The following is a 22,146-nucleotide window of genomic DNA, read 5'->3' as shown; positions in this document are numbered from 1 at the left end:
ATAGATACAGTGTTACATATTCACTATATTCTTTTGGTTTTAAATCTAAAGTGTGTTACGGTACCTTTTACAGAATTAAAACAATAGGTGAAGGTGTGGCTCATTTTGAGTAGCAATATATTTATTTTTACTTTCACATTTTTTGACAAATTTTGTTTTTATATCAGTTTTGCAGAAAAAGGAAAATAGCTGAATCATTCATAAACATATTATAAACAGACTCATTAATTTATTCTCAGAATGTATGATTATCCACAATACTGAATCTATGGAAATAGTTTCCCTTAATTATGGACACGAGAACGCAAAAAAGCAAGATTTATAGCGAATTTTCGCAATTGAAAGAAATTGAAAAAAAATGTCGATAATTGACTTGGCATCGTTTACATATATGTGTTTAAGGCGCTTCATGGACAGACACTTATTTACATATAAAACATGCAAGACATTTACATCCCATGTCCCAGAATGATTGTTTAACATTGGTTGTACCGCGTAGTAGAAATGTGACTTATGGGGTCGTGAGTTTATGACGGCATCACCTAGACTCTCCATGGAATGCCTTACCTAGAACACTTAAAAGCTGTGAAACTCTACCAATGTTTAAGAGAGCACTTAAACTCACTTATTTAAGAGGTTTTATTTGAACAGATTAATTTTTAATTTCGCTTTTTAACAATTCTTAAGTGTTACCTGTATTTTATTTTTTGTGTTGGTCTATTTAAATTTTAAAACTCACTTCTTTGGACTGATTATTTTTTAGTTTCGATTTTTAACAATTCTTAAGTGTTACCTGTATTTTATTTTTTTGTGGGTCTTTTTAAATTTTAAAACTACATTTGAGTTGAAATTTTTACTTGAGCATTTTTTTTTAATATTGTATCATTTATATATTTGGTTATACTGTACAGTACTTTTGAACGTGTAAATGTGCATAAGAAAAGTGCTTAAGAAGTTTGGTATATAATAATGACATACATATGACCCGAGGCGCTTGCCGATGGTTACATGTTTTGTGTATAAGTCTCCCTGATCTTATCCCCTACTCTGGGTGGAGTTAAGTAGATTCGAACAGATCTGTCTTCATCAACTCTATCTTCAAGAAAGTTTGTATAGTTTCAAAAACAAACAACAAGATTCATATAGCATTTAACTAGAAGCTCGTCAGAGATCTCGAATACTTAAACCTGAATCCCTTAAACAATCGTGGAGAGAAAGTTATAGTTAATATCAATTTTTAAAGGACTGAAAGATATAGAGGATATTTGTTTGTTTCAGTGTAAGATCGAAAAATATTTCACCGAGTGAACACCAGATGCAATATTTTCCACGAGTGGCGTAGCCACGAGTGAAAATATAATAGCTGGGTTTCACGAGTGAAATATTATTTGATCTCACATGTAAACAAACAATTTTTTCTGTTTATTTCATGATTTTTTTTAACGATTTTTACAACATTTTACTGATTTTTTGCCGCGTAACGTCATGCTCTTATCTTCATGACGTCATCAAATAATGACGTCACAATGTTGAAGCAAAATATAATTCCATGATTATTTTTAGATTTTAGATGTTTTTCAGCACAACGTTCGTAAATATTTACGAACTACAGTTATCACGTACATTTTTTATTATGATTGACTACATTTCCGCTGAAAAAACATTCATTAATGATAAATATTTTATTTTTACGCCAAATATAGTTCGGCTACTGTGAAATTATATTTGGTAATCATTACTGTGAAATTATCAGAATATAATTAACCGTTATAACTCAGTAATCTACTGCAAAACATGTAATAAAATGATTTAATTCATATTATGATTTTTGAGGTGGAAGCATAGCGTAAATCAAAAACTTAATTAAAAAATGTGAACATTACAAGTTCATACTTGCACGAACTAGTCTTTTTAAACATGGTATGTTAAATTATGTGCCCAACACTGGAACGGAACAGAAAATGAACATTTCATATTCCTGGACCAAATGCATCTTATACGTGATTGTAATTCACTTCACAGCCTGCGATAATGTAAGGCACGTTATTTATGCCTCAGAAGCTATTTTTTTCTTCTTTAAACAGGCAAATATTAATTTTACATTTTTAGAGCATGTTATTAATTATAAATGCTTGTTGACCGAAAAAAGTATCGTTTATATGAAATAATTTGTCATAAAAGTAGCAAAATGTAAATTATAAGTTGCATCAGGTACGTATATTAACACGTACCTGGTTGCATGTGTTTTGACTTCCATACAAAATACTAATATACCATGGCTGTACTAAAAATTTGCCAAAAAAGGATCAGAAGTTCAAGATGGTTCAGGTAAATGGTAGTTAACGTTTTGGAAACTATAGATATACACCAAACATAAAAAGTTTTTGAGAGAAAAAATAAGCATTTCTGGGACAAAATGTGTCTTTAACCTTATTTGATTAAATATCACTTATTTCAAGATGTTTGGCGCATATGTGTTGAAGTTCCAAAAAATATATTGTTGGGCCCAATATCAAGCTGCATATTTATTACTTTAGAGCCATAAACACGCAAGTGAACTTTTTTTTAACATCAACAATTTTTGTATTTGGCGCACATAGTATATTCACATTGAACTTATTAATTGAATTTTTTTTAATAAGAAACAACGAGTACCTGTTATATGGTATGGTTTCGGTTTTTCAATTGGCCTAGATCGGATTTGTTGTGGTAAATTTTCTTTATTTATATGATCAATACTATATATATTTGATGTTCCAATTCAGATAATTTAAAAGCACTGAATGTTTATGTATTCATTATGTAAACCAATTATTATTTTGTATCGTAGTTAATATTTTTAAATATCTCTTACTTTTACTTTACAGTAAAGATTTTCGGATATGCCATATTTCGGACATACAAATACATTGCTGTAAATCTAACAGCTGTGATCTTTTCTGTGCTGGATTTGTGCTCGACGGATTTCTATACATGATCAGAAGTCTTACTTGACTATCTGTTATCTAAAAAAATGAAATGCTCTCCTGAATAATTGAAAAATATATACAGCTTGCTTTTATGTTAGGATTTTTAACAGTTTAAAAGGACACTGTATACATTCTCTGTTAATTTTTTTTCACAGCTCCTGTGTAGTTTGATAATGTTGAATATTATAAAGAAAACTTGAGTGTTTAGATAAAAAGTAAAGAATAATTAAGTAATATGACATGATAGCTTTTTCCCTTATATACATATTACTAATACTGGAAATCGGCACCATTCCCAATAAAAAATAGACAGCATATTTCCCAAGTTTTTTACTTTTAAAATTTCCAAAATTACTTTGAAAATTCCCTTTCAAAAAAAGGTAAACAAAAACTGCAATGGATGCTTCCAAATTGATATGTGATAAAAACCAAGTATAACTGCATCATGAGTATTATAAGACAGATAGACTGTCTGTCTGTCTGAGTATTATACGTACGGTGACCCAGTTCATTTTGTACTTCCAGGGTTTCGCACCTAAACATTTTTTGTTTATTTTTACTCAATTTATTTTAACTCAAATAGAAAAACAAATCATTTAAGTAAATTGTTTTATTGTTAATAGTTGCCGTTAATAATACATAGCTTTAAAGTGTATATTATGCATAATTCTCATGAATGTCTCCCTTGATAAATGAAATTCCCCATGAATACCTGAATGATATTGTTAAATTACCAATTTGTGTTAAAAGTTCAAAACAATGCATTTTTCCCAATTGGTTTGGTACTGGCACCATTTCCAAAGCAGGGGAAAAACAATGTATGATTATGTATGAACCTGGGATCCCAGAATGAATTAACCAGTCCAGTTAGTAAAACTCTAATCTTTAGAAAAGTTAATCAATGATATATTTTGTTTAGAGTGGTCCAAAACCTAACAAGTGAAAATAGTTTTTTTAATTTTAATACTGGATTACAGGTTACTTCCCAATATCAGGTAAAAAAATTCAATCTGTTTCAACTTCAGAGAAATGTTGAACTGTTTTGACTTGTTAAATCTTATAAGAAGTGACAATTGAGATAAGCATATACATGAATAAAACTTATAGTCATAAATAATGTATTTCTTGCATCTTTTTAAGGTTTCTCAAATTTCCCAAAATATAGGATAAGTTTTTCCAATGTGAGCCACGAATTTCTCCCAAAAAAGCTGGAAAAAAAATTGGACTTAAATATTTTTGGATGCAACACAATTTAATGGCTGTGATGCCAGCAAGAAATGTTTTTTTGAAGCCATGAATTTGTAGTGATATGAAGTTAATAAATGTATATTGTATTTGAACAGATCCGTCGGAAGACATTTAATCAGTCATGTCATCTGGGGATCATGCTGGACCCTGCATTGAGCATACAAGACCCCCGATGAATTTTGATGCTGGATATCTAGCAGGGTTTTGCTTGAGAAGGAATAGCGCTGACTCAACTTCTAGTATTCAAGACTCGGCAACAGATGAGGAATTCAAGTTTCACGAGATATCTCATGCTAGCCAGGTGCTCACCGGGTTAAATCATCTACGTGTTTCAAATCAGTTTTGTGATATGACTCTTGCTGCGGGCGGCCAAGAGTTTAAATGTCACAAAATTGTGTTAGCCTCATTTAGTCCATATTTCAATGCCATGTTCACTGGTAATCTAGCAGAAAGTACACAGGATATGGTAACTATAAATGATGTAGACGCATCTGTAATGGAACTTTTAATAAATTATGCCTACACTTCTGAAATTCTCATTAACAGACAAAATGTGCAGGCTCTTCTCTCTGCTTCAAACTTACTCGAAATTTTACCAGTGAAAGAGGCGTGTGGTCAATATTTAGAACACAACATGGACGAAACCAACAGTATTGGTATTCATTGTTTTGCGGAGGCCCATGCTTGCATAGAACTACAGCAAACGTCAAAGAAATACATACTGAGACATTTTAAATCTGTTTGTCTACAAGAAGAATATCTACAACTCACCAAAGATAAATTAATTGAGTTTTTACAAGATGAGGAATTAAATATAGATTCAGAGGAGCAGGTTTATCAGTCAGCTGTCAGGTGGCTGGACTTTGATACAGAAGGACGTAAAAATGACTTTGATAAAGTGCTAGAGCATATACGACTACCATTGATCAGTCCATACTATCTGTTTGATGTAGTAGAGAAACAGGAGGTTATCAGTCAGTCAGAGAAATGTAAAGTGCTGGTGGATGAAGCTAAGACATATCAACTATTGAGGGATAGGCACTCTGAACTGCAGTCAACAAGAACTCAACTTAGAAAATCCTTGGGTAAGTTACTGGAAATGTGAAATAAACATTTTGTGATTTAAATAGCAGACAACTTATTTAGAATTCTTAATTCATTTAGCATAAGAAAACAAACAGATGGTGTTACAAAGCATAACCAGGCTTTTTCTCTGATATATTTTTCTTAGGGAAGTAAACAATAGATAAATTATTTATGTTTACTTCTTCGATGTTAATGGCCAAAATAACTTTTCTATGGTGCACTGACATCTGTATAGTCAAGTCAATAGACTTATTATCTTTCAAAGCAAACTGCAAAGAATATAAACCTTAAAACAACATCAAGTTATGGCATTTTAATGAGGACCAGCATTTCTTCTTGGTTTCCTTTTCATTCAACTGAAAAATAAAAGAATGACTAGTTAACATACTGTATAAAGAGGTTATTTGAATGTAAAACAAATCTGATATAATTAAACCATTATAGGTTACATGGAGGTGATTATCTGCGTTGGTGGTGAGGATGACAAGGTTGTGCTGCGCAGTGTTGAGATGTTTGATCCTGGCTCCTGTAGGTGGAAGCCACTTGCCTGTCTGCCATTTGCTATCAGTAAACATGGCATGGTCTCATCAGGTAAATAGTGTTGTATATTTTATTTATCAGGAATTTTTTCCCAAAACAAAAAATTGATAATGAATAGCTTCATACTTACACAGCGCTTCTGTTAGTGGAAGTTTGGCAGTCGTTTACTTGTAATTTTAGCATGTGACTTCCAAAATATAACTGTTTTCCTTCTTCACCTGTATGACTACCAGTATCGAACATTTTGCAGTCTTTGACTTCCAAATTTTGGAACTTAATTACATGAATATTGAATTGGTAATAATATCATATACATGTAAATATTTAAAAACCCATCGTTTATGATGGTTTTGGTAATAACATACCACAAGCTTGTTGCAAAACAATTTTAAATCCCATTATTTCATCATGTTTTGTGATAGTTTGCTAGTATGTTCTCATGTATATACTGCAGTAAAAACTTGTATAGCATGATAACTTTATATATGGGTTCTTTACTGTTGTAAGCCTAACAACCATATTGTCAATTTGGCAAAATTGAATTTTTTTGTACATGTGTCATGTGTGTTTTCTATGAAACTGATTTTTTTGAGATTTGTTATTTTGTACTATTGTGAAGGACCTGTCTCTGATGTGTGAGGGGTCATTGGTTTTCCTTACATGTTTATAGAAAATAACTTGAACAATTTTGTCCTCTGTTTCTCCTCTTTTCCTTACATGTTTATAGAAAATAACTTGAACAATTTTGTCCTCTGTTTCTCCTCTGAACCTGTTGACTGCTACAAAGTTTGTTCAAATTATAGCCTTGGGTCCGGTCAAAACTGAATAAGAACCCAGTGATTTCCGTAGCATCTAGTGACTTCCCATAGCAACCAGTGAATTCCATTGCAACCACTGACTTGCCTTAGGCTCCAATGACTTCCATTGCAACCATTGACTTCCATTAGCAACCAGTAAAGCAACCATTGACTTTATTAGTAACCTGAGAATGTCATAGCAACAAGTGACTTCCATTTGCTATCAGTGAATTCTAAAGCAACCATTGCCTTCCCATAGCAACCAGTAACTTCCATAGCAACCAGTAACTTCCATAGCAACATTGACTTCTGTTAGCAACTAGTGACTTCCATAGCAACCATTGACTTCAATTAGCAACCACTGACTTCCACTTAGCAACCTGTGACTTCCATTAGAAGTCATTAACTTTCTTAAACAACAATTGAGTAAACTTACACTTGTAGCAACACTTGATTTTATTAGCTGACATTGACTTTCAATAGCAATCAGTGATTTCTTTTGGAAATCATGTAAACTATTTCACATGCAGATTATTAACCTGCCTCCTTTCATTAATATTTGTCAATATTAACTGTTCCTTGACATTAAGAATCGTTATTGTCAAGTGAGCAATAAGTGTGCCATCATGACCCTCATTTTTTTATCAATTATTACTTTGATAATGCAAAGTTACATATTTACTTTTTGTGTTGTTTGTATGTTAAAATACATATTTATACTATATATTTTTTGCCTTTATTTTATGTAGGAGATTACATATATTTAGCTGGTGGTGAGTTTCCTGATGGTTCTGCTAGCCGAAGTATGTGGAGATTTGATCAGAACCTTGATACATGGATGGAAATGGTGCCAATGAATATGGCTAGATCTGAATTAGGTCAGTATATCATGTCAATTTCTAGCATTGTAATTACTTGAACTTCATACAAAATTTATTTATGAAAACAACAGCTTATCCCTGTTTGAACCCATGTGGCCAGCAATACTCAGAATATTTGTACAATCCATTTAATAGCTACATTTACCACTCGGCCATGTGGCCAGGATTGTATTTATTCCTTAAGATGAATTATTAGTCTATTAAATAAGATTTCGTGTGATATAGTTGTTCAAGGTAATAAATGCAGAAAATTAAATTCAACATGTAAATTTATGTTAACTTTTCACAGACACTCTTATGATATAGTAAATTATCACAGGAATGGCAATGTTGGACGGTCATGTATATGCTATAGGAGGTTGGGATGGGTCTAGTAGACTTGACAGTGTAGAGAGGTATAACCCGGTACTGAACACATGGTCATTTATACCTCCAATGAAGATTGCACTCACTAGTCCAGCTGTTGTGGCTCTCAAAGGTCTCCTGTATGTGACAGGTATGTTTTTATAATGATGTTGATGTATAAATTATTTCTTAATGTGACACCTGACTAATTTTCAAAGTTTTCTATGTTTGTTTGCTGTTCTATTTATCTGAAAGCTTACATTAGTCATTTATTATAGTAGCTAACAATAAGAAAGATACAGGGTGTACTATTTTGACAATATGTTGCATGTTGACCTGGATTGTATCAGGCAGTTCAGTAGCTACCCAATAGCTCTTTTAATTTTCTAGCCACAAAAATGAAACCGAATGAATAGCATCAATTAAGATTGAATGTCAGTAGTTAGCATACATCTGAAACTTGGTGTCAGAAATAAAAGTTTTAGTGAAATTTATTGACTCTTAGGCTGCAGGAACCTTCAGTGAGATCAGTCTATGCCACCATTATAACACTTGCTTAAAAATTGTATGATTTGTTATTGAAATCCTTTTAAATTGAATTTTAATGTTGCATGTTTTGTTCTAAAAAGTGTTAAATACATTAAATTATAAAGCCCTTTGAATTTTTTAAAGGTATAACTATAGTCAAGTGTATATATATTATAATAAGGTAGAATGGTAATATAGGTTAATATTTGTTTATTAAAGGTGGTGCAGTGTTGGAGGATGGGGATGGTATAGATCTGGTACAGTGTTATAATCCAAGGACAGATATGTGGATAGATCGTCCTAACATGCAGATACCTAGATCTGGCAGTGCTTCATGTGTCCTAGATGGTCTCATCTATGTTATAGGTAAACTATTTTTACAGCAAAGTGTCTTTTTTTTGAAATTTATATAAAACTACAAAGAAGTCTATGTATTAAATTTTTTTGAAATTAATGTTGTATTTTAGTGAAGTTGAAGTGAATGCATAAACATGTTCTTGACAATATAGAGTATTAAGGCAAAATTTATCATTTTAAATGCCTGGATGAAGTGTCACACCATGTACCAGAACTGCAGCTCAAAGGTCAAGGTTACACTTGGAGGTCTAAGGAAAATAAATACTTGTCTTAGGCAAATGTCCTACATGCATTGATGGATTTTAATATAACATTGCAAGATGGAGTGTTGTGCTCAAATTTTAGGTCCCCATGGCCAAGGTCAAGATCACATGCAGAGGTCAGATTAAAATGTGTGTATTGACTATTTAGTCATAATTAATTGTGGGATTTTAATGAAAATGTGTTACTTTAAGCTTTGATTAAACATCCCTTTATTCTGATATACACTTGTTGTTATTGTTTCAGGTGGCTGGCATGCATCTACAGAGAATACAAACAAAGTTGAATGTTATGATCCCGAGAGAAATGAATGGTTACAGAAAGCACCGATGTTAGAGAGACGATACAGACCAGGCGTAGCTGTGATAGGTTCCAAAATATACGTCTGTGGTGGTGAGGAGGGCTGGGACAGGTATAATTTTAGTTATCTTTTTATTTAAATTTCAAAGGGGCGTAGTGTGATTATAAGGGAGGGAGGAGTTATCTTTTTATATATATTTTAAAGGGTCGTGGTGAGATTATAAGGGAGGAGTTATCTTTCTATTAAAAGTTTTAAGGGGAGTGGTGAGATTATAAGGGAGGGAGGAGTTATCTTTCTATTTTTGTTTTAAAGGAGCGTGGTGAGATTATAAGGGAGGGAGGGAGTTATCTTTTATTTAAATATTAAAGGGCTGTGGTGAGATTTTATAAGGGAGGGAGGAGTTATCTTTTTTATTTAATCTGTTATTAATGTAAATCCTGATTATAATTTGTATTATGATCTTAACTGCAGGAAAAGGAAAGTTATCTAAAAGTTATCATTATAACCACTCAGACACAAAGTTTTTAACCCTTAACATTCTGGAACCTATAAGTAATCAAAGACAAAGACATAAAACACCAAAAAAATATAAAGTAACTGATCACAGATGCTGTTAAGTGCACTTTTCCACTATATCAAATTTGAAATATACATTTTATTTCTATTTTTAGATATCATGACACAATTGAATGTTACAACTCACTGACAGACACATGGGATATTGTCGGGGAAATGTTAACAAGTCGCAGTTGGCTAAGTTGTGTATCCATGAGAATCCGGAAAGACATGCATAATGCTGAATGCCATAATAAATGTACATGTTCCGTGTGATATCATCTTGTGTAAATGTGCCGTGATATATGATATCAAATTTGTCTATAGTGTACGTACATGACATGATTGATATCATTATGATGTAGACTTCATAATGGCATGATGATATGTGTAAATATCTTTTTCTGTATAATTAAGATGCTTCTAAGGCATTAAGTATCTCATGTATTTAAAACTTGATGTGAAAAAGAAATGAATTATCAACAATGAAGAAGGCAGCTTATTATTAATATGATAACAACTTAGAAATGTCAACATTTCAACTTTGGAGAAGTTTGTTGAAATGGGCGGGGCTTATTTTTGATGTCAGGTTACTACGCAGTTGCATGATAGAATATGATAACAACGTAGTTCAACTTGGAAATGTCCACATTGGCAAAGTTTAGAAATGGAACATATTTGTAAGATGTTAATATAAAAATTTTCTTGTTAATGAGGTACATTATTAACATAATGTTTATAATGGCTGCATGGTTAACTGGAATGCAACATAATATTGGCTGCTTCTTGAAACGTTTTTAAATGACATGGACAACATGTTTTATTGGAATATAAGGTTTTAATTGCTTTTAATTGAATTGTCTGGCCTTCCGTTTGTCTGTCTAGCCATATAGTTATGGTTCTTTTTTATTCTGGTGTGTTAATGGTGTGTGAGTTAATTGAACACATTTTCTTGTTAGACCATTATTCTCTAAATACCTCTATGAACTACCATCTGGAGTTGCAAGTGTTAAAGACATGGTGGTTATTGTGGAAATGAAAAAGGGAGATGAGAAATCATTAGATACATTATTTGTTTGATATTAATTTCTTGATGAAAACATCCAGGCTTTACTGTTTTCACTGTCAAAACTATGTGTTCCATGTACTGAAAAAAAACAGGTAATATTCATTTTACATAGAATTCAAATTATTTACTTCATTTTAATAAATATTTCATTAAGAATGTATGTAGTATTTTAATGAGGAATTCTTTGAATGTTTCACCCATTTCATTGATTGTTGGAATATTTTTTTTTCTGGAATAATGTTAACTGTAAGCTGTTAGTACTGTTAATGCAGCTGTGTTTTACTATATAAAATTTACTGATTTTGAAGAATTATATGACATTAAGTAAGTATAGGAAAATTTAAACTCTTATTGCTGTTTAACATTCTTTGTCTGTCAATTTTCAAACATATTTTTTATTTGACCTATTGACTCCTTCTTTTTCAGTTGCATTAATGCTAGATTTATTGTTTGTAATAATGTACATGTACTTGTGATAATTCTAATTAGAACCAAGTTTTGTTTGAAGTTATTTTATATATGATTTTCTTTGTATATTTTGCACATAATATTAAAGAATAAACTTTACGTAGGCATGTAAAACATGCACTATTCTGTTTAAAATTTCTCCAGTGATTGAAAATTTGTATGCATGCAATTGACAATTGTTGTCTGCTGAAAATATTGTTGGCTTAATTTTTGAATAACATCTTTTTCTCAAATAAAGAAAGCAAGAATAAAGGGTGACTGTCAAACCAGTTGGCATCTAAAAAGACTCTGAGGTACTCCTGGCATCTGGCCACAGATTCTGTGATTGTCAAAACAATGATGTATTAATTGTTAAATTTTTTATGAGCATTTGACAAGATGTGGCTGTATGAATTTCTTGAATTTACTAATGTCTATTCTTTTCTTATTTTGTTTTACAATATTGTTTCATTTCACATTTATCATTTCAACACATTTTCTTTTGCAATCTTTGCAATTGGTACTATCTATTAAGACAAGCGAAAATGATTGTTTTTTTATAAAAAAGTCAGACTCGAGATATTTGGGGTTTGATATGATTGAAGGATAAATCTTTTTATTTTTGGTATTATAGGGCATGATAAAACTTAATCAGTCACTAGACTTAGTTTCGCTGCAGCTCTATAATAAATGATAGAATAAGGTTTTTATATTCAACATTAATGAGGCGTGTCATGACAAAACCAACATAGTGGGTTTGCTACCAGCATGGATCCAGACCAGCCTGCGCATCCGCGCAGTCTGATCAGGATCCATGCTGTTCGCTATCGGTTTCTCTACTTGTAATAGAGTTGGTGGGCGAACTGCATGGATCCTGATCAGACTGCGCGGATGCGCAGGCTGGTCTGGATCCATGCTGGTCGCAAACGCATTGTGTTGGTTTTGTCGTGACGCGGCTCAAATATTCTTGTTTTTGTCACATGGCTATGTGATTTCTGTCACCTGACCTTGTCATAAGTGATTTTCTCATGTGTTATATAAGTAATGCAGTAAAACCAATCCTATATGTTGAGATATAAACACTGTACTGATATTTTAATTAGTTTTATTAGATAAGCATTTTTAGAGGAGATTGGTTTTTTTTTTGTATTTTTTTATTGGGATGGATATTTCAAAGTTAATTTGCAAGGTGGTGAGTTCTAGCAGTCATTCTGTCACAACTGTTGTTTTCTAGCTTAAGAATTTTCAGACGTATTCTTTGTTAAAACATATTTCTTTCCTTAAATAAAATGTTACAGAAGAATTGTTGTACAGTTTTTAACTTGTCTGTTTCAAAAGCAAAAAGTAGAGCTTTTAAGATTGCTGCATCATTGTTGTTGTGCAAAAACTGTAATGAAGCCCATTATACAATCATTTATCAACATGAAATTGGAAATACTTGCTTATCATGTGCCTGAAATAATGCAAGAAAGGGCATTGTGTTTTTCCTTCACCAGTAAAGCTGGAACGTCGCCATATGACCTATAATGTACCGGTGCTGTCAAAGAATATAAATTTGCTAAACACGATTTCATTGGTCGATATTATACGCACCTGTTGCTGTATATCGAAGCAATTTGATTAATTTTACCCACGGTTGATTACATGTTATGCTACATGTTAATCAACCATGGGTATCTGACAATGTACTGTTGATTGATTTACTTTAAATTTTCATCACCATACCCTCAAATCAAAATAAGACTGTCCTTAAAATAGAAACTGGGCAAGTCCATTTAGCAGGTTAAGGGTCCCTAACTTTGTAATGCATGATTCTATCAAGCATAATAAATATCTACCCAGATCTATGATATAAATTTTATGTAGGTTTATTCAATTTTCAAAACAAAAATATTGGAACTGATAATTACTATTGTATCATTATCGGTATAAGAATTATTTAATGAGAAAAAAAAATAGATCCAACTTGTCAACTTTCAGGATGTTACTCTTTAGTGATACATAAACATAGATAAACAAATAGATTACAAACACTATGTGAAGCTATCATTTATTATTACAATCAACATTTACATGTGTTACTGTATTAAAATCACGATTGTTTTAAAATTGCCATATCTTCCCCAAAAATCAAACTGAATTAAAAATTAAAAATCATCAACTTTGTGAATTATTTTCAATGATCAACAGCTACATTAAGCATGTACTAACATTGCTATGAGCATAGTGATTACACCAAAAATTAATTTTTCAATTCAAAAATTTGCTAATGATTAGAATCTATGCCTATTCTTAGTTTCTAATAGACTAACTCTGGAATTCAGAACATTTTGGGTTTTCCCCAAGCTAACCTGGGGGTACAAACTAGCTTTTACAGCTACAGCTTCGAAAATAAGCGCAACAGGTTGACTAAACTACTGTGACTGGCATTGCACAGTGAAGCTAAAACGGTAAAAATTTGTTTGTACCCTGGGATTAGCTTGGAGAAACCCACTTTTGCTGAGTTCCGGATAATATCTATTGGAGAAAACTGTAACTATCTATATATAAGAAAATATATGTTTGTAATAACTGCCTCTTTTAAACCAATCATTCCACAGGATTATATATAATTTCAAACAACAACTACAACTACATTTGTAGACTGTACAAGACTGAACCAGAGAAAAATATATGCCCACACCGGAAAATACTTTAACCATTGACCTTCTGAAATTGTGTAATAAATTTGCCAAGGTTTGAATTTGAAACAGTCTATTCAAAATTTAGGGTTTTCAAAATCAAAAATGCAAAAATTGAGTACAGGCCCTGGCCTGGAACTTTACTGGTGGCTTAAGGCCAATTACTTCAAAATTCATCAGATCAATTGTTAAAAGGATAAAGGTAAAATTCTTTTACTTATTTATATTCATACAATCAAAATGCCAAATCAGAGAAAAAATATTGTGATTTTATCACAAAAAGTTCAAAGTCATGGAGAATAATAAGTGACATAAAATAAAACAATACTAAGTGGATCTTTGCAGATGCAATTTGAAGTTTTAGGGTCTCAGTCTGACAATAATTTCAGGCATTGTAGCTATTAAATTCGAATAAAAATGCTCAAGTGTCACATCATACATGTAACTGTTTATATATAGTATGGAACGAAAATGACATTCAATACAGAGAAAGCAGATTTAGAAAATATAACTGAATATTGAATAAACTATAAATATATAACACATGCACAGAATAGACAGTTTTCATGATATTGTATAAGAAAACATAAAAATACTTGAACAAGATTTGTCATGTCATAACCTTACATACTGTATGGACATATATGTTTCAAATCAATATTTGAGTGACACACCTATATGTATAACTGAGATTTTCCCTCGTCATGATCAATGAAGGATGTTAACATGCTTTTAATGTATCAGAATATATATTCTACATCTCGGCATAAGGTTTGAATAGTGTGAACTGTTAAGAAAGTTAATACTTATTGCCAAAATAAAAAAAGAGTAAAAAACACTAACTTTCCAATACCAAATTCTCACTCTGTTGCTTTACAGTAAAATATTTCAAGTTTTTGACATAAAAAGTTAACAAGTTTCAGAAGAAAAACAAGCATCCCAATTCTGAACATTCCTGAATGATAGAGGTAGAACATATTCCGATTGAGATATAATCTTACTTTAATTTCTATGTATTTATGTCTATGAAAAATGTTAATTGTTTTATGTCCCTAAGTAGCTATATAAAAGATACTCATTTAAATTTCTTAATGACAAAAAGGAAAGATTGTCTTTACCAAAGCTGAGTATGGCCCTTACAGTCATGGATTGATTAAACTGTCGTCCCACCCCTCAACAATCACACGACACTAATGAAAAGTTGAATAGGGACATCACTACTGAAATAATTTTATAATATGCACTACAGTTGCCCCATGAAGTAAATCATTATGGTGCTCTATTGATGACCGTCACTGTAACAAAATTTAACCTAATTCTAAATGACTTAAAACTACATGCTGCCTTTATTAATGGGAGTTTATTTAAAGCTATATGTAATAAAGAAAATAAAACTTATATAACAGAAATAAATAATATAACAGTGAATTTATTTACCCTATGCTAAATTTCTCATATAAACATGTATAAAGTACCATAATTTGTTTGGTCTAATTCTAACCATGAGAAAACTTGGTCTAATTCTAACCATGAGAAAACTTGGGTCTTATTTAAACCATGAGACAATTTAACAAAAAACATCTGAACTGTTGAATGATTCTGGATTCCTTTCATACTAAGATTGTTACATCTAGTGATCAAGAATGACTTAAAAGTGGTACCATCATTTCATGCACAAGAGACATTTCGACAAAGCTTTTGTTTGTTTGGTTTTATGGTGCAACAACACCATTTAGGTCATATGGTGCTAAAAGAGATGATTTTGGCTCACCTTGGGTGTAACAAACTTAAAAGTAACAACAGGGGTCAAAACCACCTCACCTGCTGGAGCTAAGTGATGCATAGACTCCAGTCATTTGAACCAGTTTAGTCATCTCTTACGATCACACTAAAATGACACAGTGGCTATTTAAAAAACTAGAAATGTGTCATCATGCCACGGATGCCCCCGCATGCAGCCAAAATTTCATATGTTATAATATTTAGTTCCAAATTTGTTTGCACAAATTATTTTTTTCATTTGCAGTTCAAAGCCCTTAAAACTTTTCAATGTTAACACAAACCATTTTCATACAATGTTCAAAGCACTGAAATTATTCAGTCTTAACCTTTTGAAAATAGCATATTTCATATTTGTAGCCAAAATAATGGCTACATACATTTCCACAAAAGTATGAGTGCTGAAACTGAAAGTTCAAAAATTTTCCAACATTCAAGAAAGATAAGTTTGTCCAAAATCATTGAACCACGACCAAATTCAAACTTTCCACAAAAGTATGAGTGCTGAAACTGAAAGTTCAAAATTTTTCAAACATTCAAGAAAGATAAGTTTGTCCAAAATCATTGAACCACGACCAAATTCAAACTTAAACTGCTTATTCCTAAGATGTATCTATATTATTTTCAAAGTGAAAGGGACATAACTCTGCCAAAAAATCATCGAACCATGACCAAATTCCAACTTGACCTGCCCATTCCTTTGACATATCCATATGTCAAATTTGAGTTGAATATGTAACACTGTTGGGTAGATAATGAACAGAAACTGTAAATTTCATATTATTTTCAAAGTAAAAGGGGCATTACTCTGCCAAAAATCATTGAACCATGACCAAATTCTAACTTGGCCTGGGCATTCCAAAAACATATCCATATGTCTAATTTGAGTTGAATGTGTTGTACTGTTGGGGAGATAATAAACAGAAACTGAAAATTTCATATTATTTTCAAAGTGAAAGGGGCATAACTCTGCCAAAAATCATTGAACCACGACCAAATTCGAACTTGACCTGCGCATTCCTTTTGATGTATCCATATGTCAAGTTTGAGTTGAATGTGTTTGTACCGTTGGGGAGATAATGAATGGAAACTGAAAATTTCATATTATTTTCAAAGTGAAAGGGGCATTAACTCTGCCAAAAATCATCGAACCATGACCAAATTCAAACTTGACCTGTATTTTCTCAAGACATATCCATATGTCAAATTTGAGTTGAATGTGTTGTACCTTTGGGGAGATAATGAACGGAAACTGAAAATTTCATATTATTTTCAAAGTAAAAGGGGCATAACTCTGCCAAAAATCATCGAACCATGACCAAATTTGAACTTGACCTGTATTTTCTCATGACATATCCATATGTCAAGTTTGAGTTGAATGTGTTGTATCGTTGGGGAGATAATGAACGGAAACTGAAAATTTCATATTATTTTAAAGTAAAAGGGGCATAACTCTGCCAAAAATCATCGAACCATGACCAAATTCGAACTTGACCTGTATTTTCTCATGACATATCCATATGTCAAATTTGAGTTGAATGTGTGCAACCGTTACTAAGATAATGAACGGAAACTGATGATGACGGAATGACAGAATGACGGAATGACGGAATGACGGAAGGACGGAATGACGGAAGGACGGAAGGACGGAACAGGGTAACACTATATGCCCCGGCCATTACATGGCGGGGGCATAAAAAATATTGTTGTAAGCTATCTGATAGCCATAAAAAGACCGGCATCTGTAGATGACAGCAAGAGGTTGAAAAATAAGTATTATAAGTCATTCATGAAGGCCAATTTACATAGCAGTATAAGTTGAGGCTATTTCTGTTTCTAATTAATTAAACACACTGCTTAATACTAACTGCTATATTTATCTGCTAAATTTAAAACAAGTAACAAAATGACATTACCAATGGATTAAAGGGGAAATTGTCATGATATCTTGAATACTTTTTAAAATTTTTACTGTACAATTTAAAAAAAAAAATTCATAATAAAAAAAAGTTCAGATCCAGAGTAAGTGTTTGCAAATCAATATGTACATGTAAGCAAATAAAATCAAAACTTTAAACTGTACTCAAAATTACTGGTATTTAAAACCTGTCAGAAATTATATAAAATAAAACATTTATCTTTCTTGCATCTACAGGGTTCTATTAAATACACTATACAAATAAATACATAATTTTTTATGTAAAATATAACTTGACCGGAAACATTGACTTAAAGAAAAGCAAAATGATATGTAACTCAACGGTGATAACCCATGACTAGGTAAATGCTATGATTATATAAAATATAACAGAATTTACTAGTATAGTTTACTAATTTACCCCTAATAACCAAAATCATTTATTGCTAATGTTGTTCTATACAATTGATTATACTTCTTTTTTTCGCCTACGTAAGTATAACTTACAGATGTGTAAGTTCCATTGATATTGTGCTCAATCAATTTTTCAATATAAAAGGTACAAGTCAGTGATTATTATATGTTACATACCTGAATTGTGATTACATATAACAAAAAAAAACCCAAAAACAAACAAGACTGAAATTTAGATTACCACAATTTATCGGCCTGCAAATCTAAAAAATCTTAAAGTCTTTCTCAAGTGATTAAGCAAACAATTTTTCTGTAAAGATTTGTAATGGTAAATTTCTTATATTTATCTTTAAGCTGAAGTTAACACTTTTATCTTGGAAAATAAAATAACATAATATATATCTAAATGTTAAAAAAAAACACAAAAAAAACAACAACAAAAACCAAAACAAGAGCTGTCGGTAGGACAGCAACGCTCGACTATTCTTAGTGCTTGATAGTAAAAAAAATGCTTGATAGAGTTACCTCCTCCTGTTTACAGGTTGGGGTCATGATGGTGAACAAGTGTGCAAAGTTTCAAAGCCATATGTCAATGGACTTTGAAAATATTTGAACTATTACAAAAACTTTAACGTAAATTCTAAGTCGAAAAAGGGGCATAATTCTGTCAAAATGCTTGATAGAGTTACCTCCTCCTGTTTACAGGTTGGGGTCATGATGGTGAACAAGTGTGCAAAGTTTCAAAGCCATATGTCAATGGACTGTGAAAATATTTGAACTATTACAAAAACTTTAACGTAAATTCTAAGTCGAAAAAGGGGCATAATTCTGTCAAAATGCTTGATAGAGTTACCTCCACCTGTTTCCAGGTTGGGGTCATGATGGTGAACAAGTGTGCAAAGTTTCAAAGCCATATGTCAATGGACTTTGAAAATATTTGAACTATTACAAAAACTTTAACGTAAATTCTAAGTCGAAAAAGGGGCATAATTCTGTCAAAATGCTTGATAGAGTTACCTCCTCCTGTTTACAGGTTGGGGTCATGATGTTGAACAAGTGTGCAAAGTTTCAAAGCCATATGTCAATGGACTTTGAAAATATTTGAACTATTACAAAAACTTTAACGTAAATTCTAAGTCGAAAAAGGGGCATAATTCTGTCAAAATGCTTGATAGAGTTACCTCCTCCTGTTTACAGGTTGGGGTCATGATGGTGAACAAGTGTGCAAAGTTTCAAAGCCATATGTCAATGGACTGTGAAAATATTTGAACTATTACAAAAACTTTAACGTAAATTCTAAGTCGAAAAAGGGGCATAATTCTGTCAAAATGCTTGATAGAGTTACCTCCACCTGTTTCCAGGTTGGGGTCATGATGGTGAACAAGTGTGCAAAGTTTCAAAGCCATATGTCAATGGACTTTGAAAATATTTGAACTATTACAAAAACTTTAACGTAAATTCTAAGTCGAAAAAGGGGCATAATTCTGTCAAAATGCTTGATAGAGTTACCTCCTCCTGTTTACAGGTTGGGGTCATGATGTTGAACAAGTGTGCAAAGTTTCAAAGCCATATGTCAATGGACTTTGAAAATATTTGAACTATTACAAAAACTTTTAACGTAAATTCTAAGTCGAAAAAGGGGCATAATTCTGTAAAAATGCTCGATAGAGTTACCTCCTCCTGTTTACAGGTTGGGGTCATGATGTTGAACAAGTTTGCAAAGTTTCAAAGCCATATGTCAATGGACTTTGAAAATATTTGAACTATTACAAAAACTTTAACGTAAATTCTAAGTCGAAAAAGGGGCATAATTCTGTCAAAATGCTTGATAGAGTTACCTCCTCCTGTTTACAGGTTGGGGTCATGATGGTGAACAAGTGTGCAAAGTTTCAAAGCCATATGTCAATGGACTTTGAAAATATTTGAACTATTACAAAAACTTTAACATAAGTGGTTACGCCGACGCGGACTCCGACGCTCGGGTGACTGCAATAGCTCTACTTATTCTTATCGAATAGTCGAGCTAAAAATAAAACATATCTTTTAATCAGCCTATCAAAGTAAACATGTGTATTACATTATTTTCAACTTTCTAATGATTTTTATAAAAGAAACCTGCAAACTAAAAGTTACATACATGTTTATGCAAGACTTACATATACAAAAGCAATGGTCAAGTTAACTTATTGTAGTCTACTAGAACAGGATGTATGATATCTCCCCTTCATTAAGATACAATACTTGCAAAAAAACTTACAAAAAATATGCTGTATTGCAAAATAGTTACTGAAAATATGCTATCTTTGGCTCTAAATGTCTTAGACAGTGGCATATATACATAATCAATGTTGCTAGAATAATTGGAAGAGCAAATATTAAAGCTATGGACATGTTTACAAAAATATTTTGTTTAATATCCATGAAGCAAAGGCCACTAAGAATAGAACATGAAGAACAACAAATTTTAATCCTAATTTTTACAATATAAAAGTAACAACAATTTATTTTGCAGAATAAAGAAAGACAAGAGCACTGCATGCGATGTTAACACTCTTCTGTTAAAAATTCTAAGTTAAAAAGGGGCATAACTCTAAAATAATCTTCATTATTCATAATTATGCCCTTTGTCTATCAGCTGCATCTTGTCATGATAAGCAAGTATTCCAAGTATCATGTTGATAACTTTAGAAATGTTTGAATGAATTATGGGCTACATTTAAGTTTTTACACGACGACAACGCCGCAGCAATCGACTTTTTTTTCTTAGAAAAAGGCAAGCTAAAAATGAGACAAAGTGATGGTCATGTAATAAATAATGGTGATAAAAATTATCAGATAAACAACTTTAAAATCTCCAACTTAAACACTTAAAGCCATGTATATTAATTTTGTAGTTTATATTAACATTTGCAAAATAAAATCTGAAAAAATCTTTGAATAACTACACCGGATTTACAAGGACTTTTGTTTGGAATTATATATATATAAACAATAAAAAGTTAAAACATTAAATTAAAAATAGCGAGCTTAAATGTTTTCTAATTAAAGTAAAGTCTTATTAAAGAACTTTAATAATTTTTTTATACAATATAAGAAATAGAAATATAATCTGATATAAACTAACTTTGTAATGAAAAATTTACAACCTGTATCAGACTTTATGCAATTAAAAGCTCAGTTCTCTGTGTGTTTTATATCAATACTATCATTGACTAAAATATCAAAATAATTTTCCAAATACTTTGCACACTACTGTCCTCTATTTAAAAAAAAAATGTTTGCTTTTTTCCCTCACTAAATTGAAGGAAAAGAAAAAAAATCACCTTTAAAATTGTCATACCCATTTATAAAACAAAACAATCACAAAACATATATATATCTGAGCACCTAAATATTTACACAAGACCTGCATCTGCGGCCATTCCATAGAATATACTATCTTTATCCTGTAACAGCTCTTGTGGGCTCTGGAACTCTTTAATTTTTCCTTGATCAAGAACCATAACTCTGTAAGTATATTCATATAACCATTTTTAAAACAGCAAAAAGTAACGTGTGACCTTAAACTTGAGCTGACACCTATTGCAGAATGTGTTCTACAAATTCACTGGTTGAGAAGGACATGCATGCCAAATTTGAAAAAAAAATCCTTCAAAGTGTAAAAGATGTTTAGAATGGACACAAAATTGTCCGACTTCAAATTCAAGGTTGACCTTGACCTGGTTACTCAGCATGGTTTTAAACAGAACACTGACACCTTAGTCAAAACCCACTGAACACTTTTGTGCAAAGTTTGAACAAATCTCTATCAAAGGATATAAGAGTTATAGAGTAGTTACCATGAAGATGGACTGAATGACTGAAAGTGATTTCAGTATAGCCCCCCTTCACAATATGTGGTGGGGGTTAATGTACTGTTATATCACAACCAAGATTATTTATTGTCATATAATTATACCTAGCTATATCT

At 31.7% G+C, this 22,146-nt stretch overlaps 2 protein-coding genes and 1 long non-coding RNA gene across 8 annotated transcripts in view; 1 reads left to right on the top strand and 2 right to left on the bottom strand.

Annotated features, from left to right (window-relative positions):
- The first annotated feature begins 2,598 nt into the window (after positions 1-2,598).
- Positions 2,599-10,492, top strand: LOC132737831 (kelch-like protein 3). The gene is made up of 8 exons (XM_060725186.1): positions 2,599-2,709; positions 4,313-5,302; positions 5,748-5,894; positions 7,390-7,518; positions 7,841-8,017; positions 8,614-8,760; positions 9,259-9,424; positions 9,985-10,492. Exons 2-8 carry the CDS (start codon positions 4,339-4,341, stop codon positions 10,142-10,144), a joined length of 1,890 nt encoding a protein of 629 aa, XP_060581169.1. The 5' UTR covers positions 2,599-2,709; positions 4,313-4,338; the 3' UTR covers positions 10,145-10,492.
- Positions 10,493-13,417: 2,925 nt separating this feature from the next.
- On the bottom strand, positions 13,418-17,550 carry LOC132737832 (uncharacterized). The gene is made up of 2 exons (XR_009626787.1): positions 17,019-17,550; positions 13,418-16,854 (listed from the first exon to the last, which is right to left on the bottom strand). It is a non-coding gene; the product is annotated as an uncharacterized LOC132737832 (long non-coding RNA).
- Positions 17,551-21,425: 3,875 nt separating this feature from the next.
- LOC132737829 (multidrug resistance-associated protein 1-like) overlaps positions 21,426-22,146 on the bottom strand; it is a 78,963-nt gene continuing 78,242 nt past the window's right edge. For all 6 annotated transcript variants that reach the window (XM_060725183.1, XM_060725181.1, XM_060725180.1 and 3 more), the window contains exon 30: positions 21,426-21,683. In XM_060725183.1, the coding sequence (XP_060581166.1) occupies positions 21,572-21,683 (112 nt within the window). In that variant the 3' untranslated portion in view covers positions 21,426-21,571. The remainder of the gene's footprint in view (positions 21,684-22,146) is intronic.

The sequence above is a fragment of the Ruditapes philippinarum genome, unplaced genomic scaffold (assembly GCF_026571515.1).
Source record: "Ruditapes philippinarum isolate M1 unplaced genomic scaffold, ASM2657151v2 ctg125_1_1_1_1, whole genome shotgun sequence".
Lineage (NCBI taxonomy): Eukaryota > Metazoa > Mollusca > Bivalvia > Venerida > Veneridae > Ruditapes > Ruditapes philippinarum.
Note: the sequence above shows the minus strand (reverse complement) of the source record. Positions and strands in the feature narration are given on the sequence as shown.

Bases quoted from the DNA above. Each gene is read 5' to 3' on its own strand.
- LOC132737831 (XM_060725186.1), top strand. From the start codon at position 4,339: ATGTCATCTGGGGATCATGCTGGACCCTGCATTGAGCATACAAGACCC. The intron at 5,895-7,389 runs GTAAATAGTGTT...TATTTTATGTAG, and splicing joins ACATGGCATGGTCTCATCAG to GAGATTACATATATTTAGCT. The intron at 9,425-9,984 runs GTATAATTTTAG...TTCTATTTTTAG, and splicing joins GGTGAGGAGGGCTGGGACAG to ATATCATGACACAATTGAAT.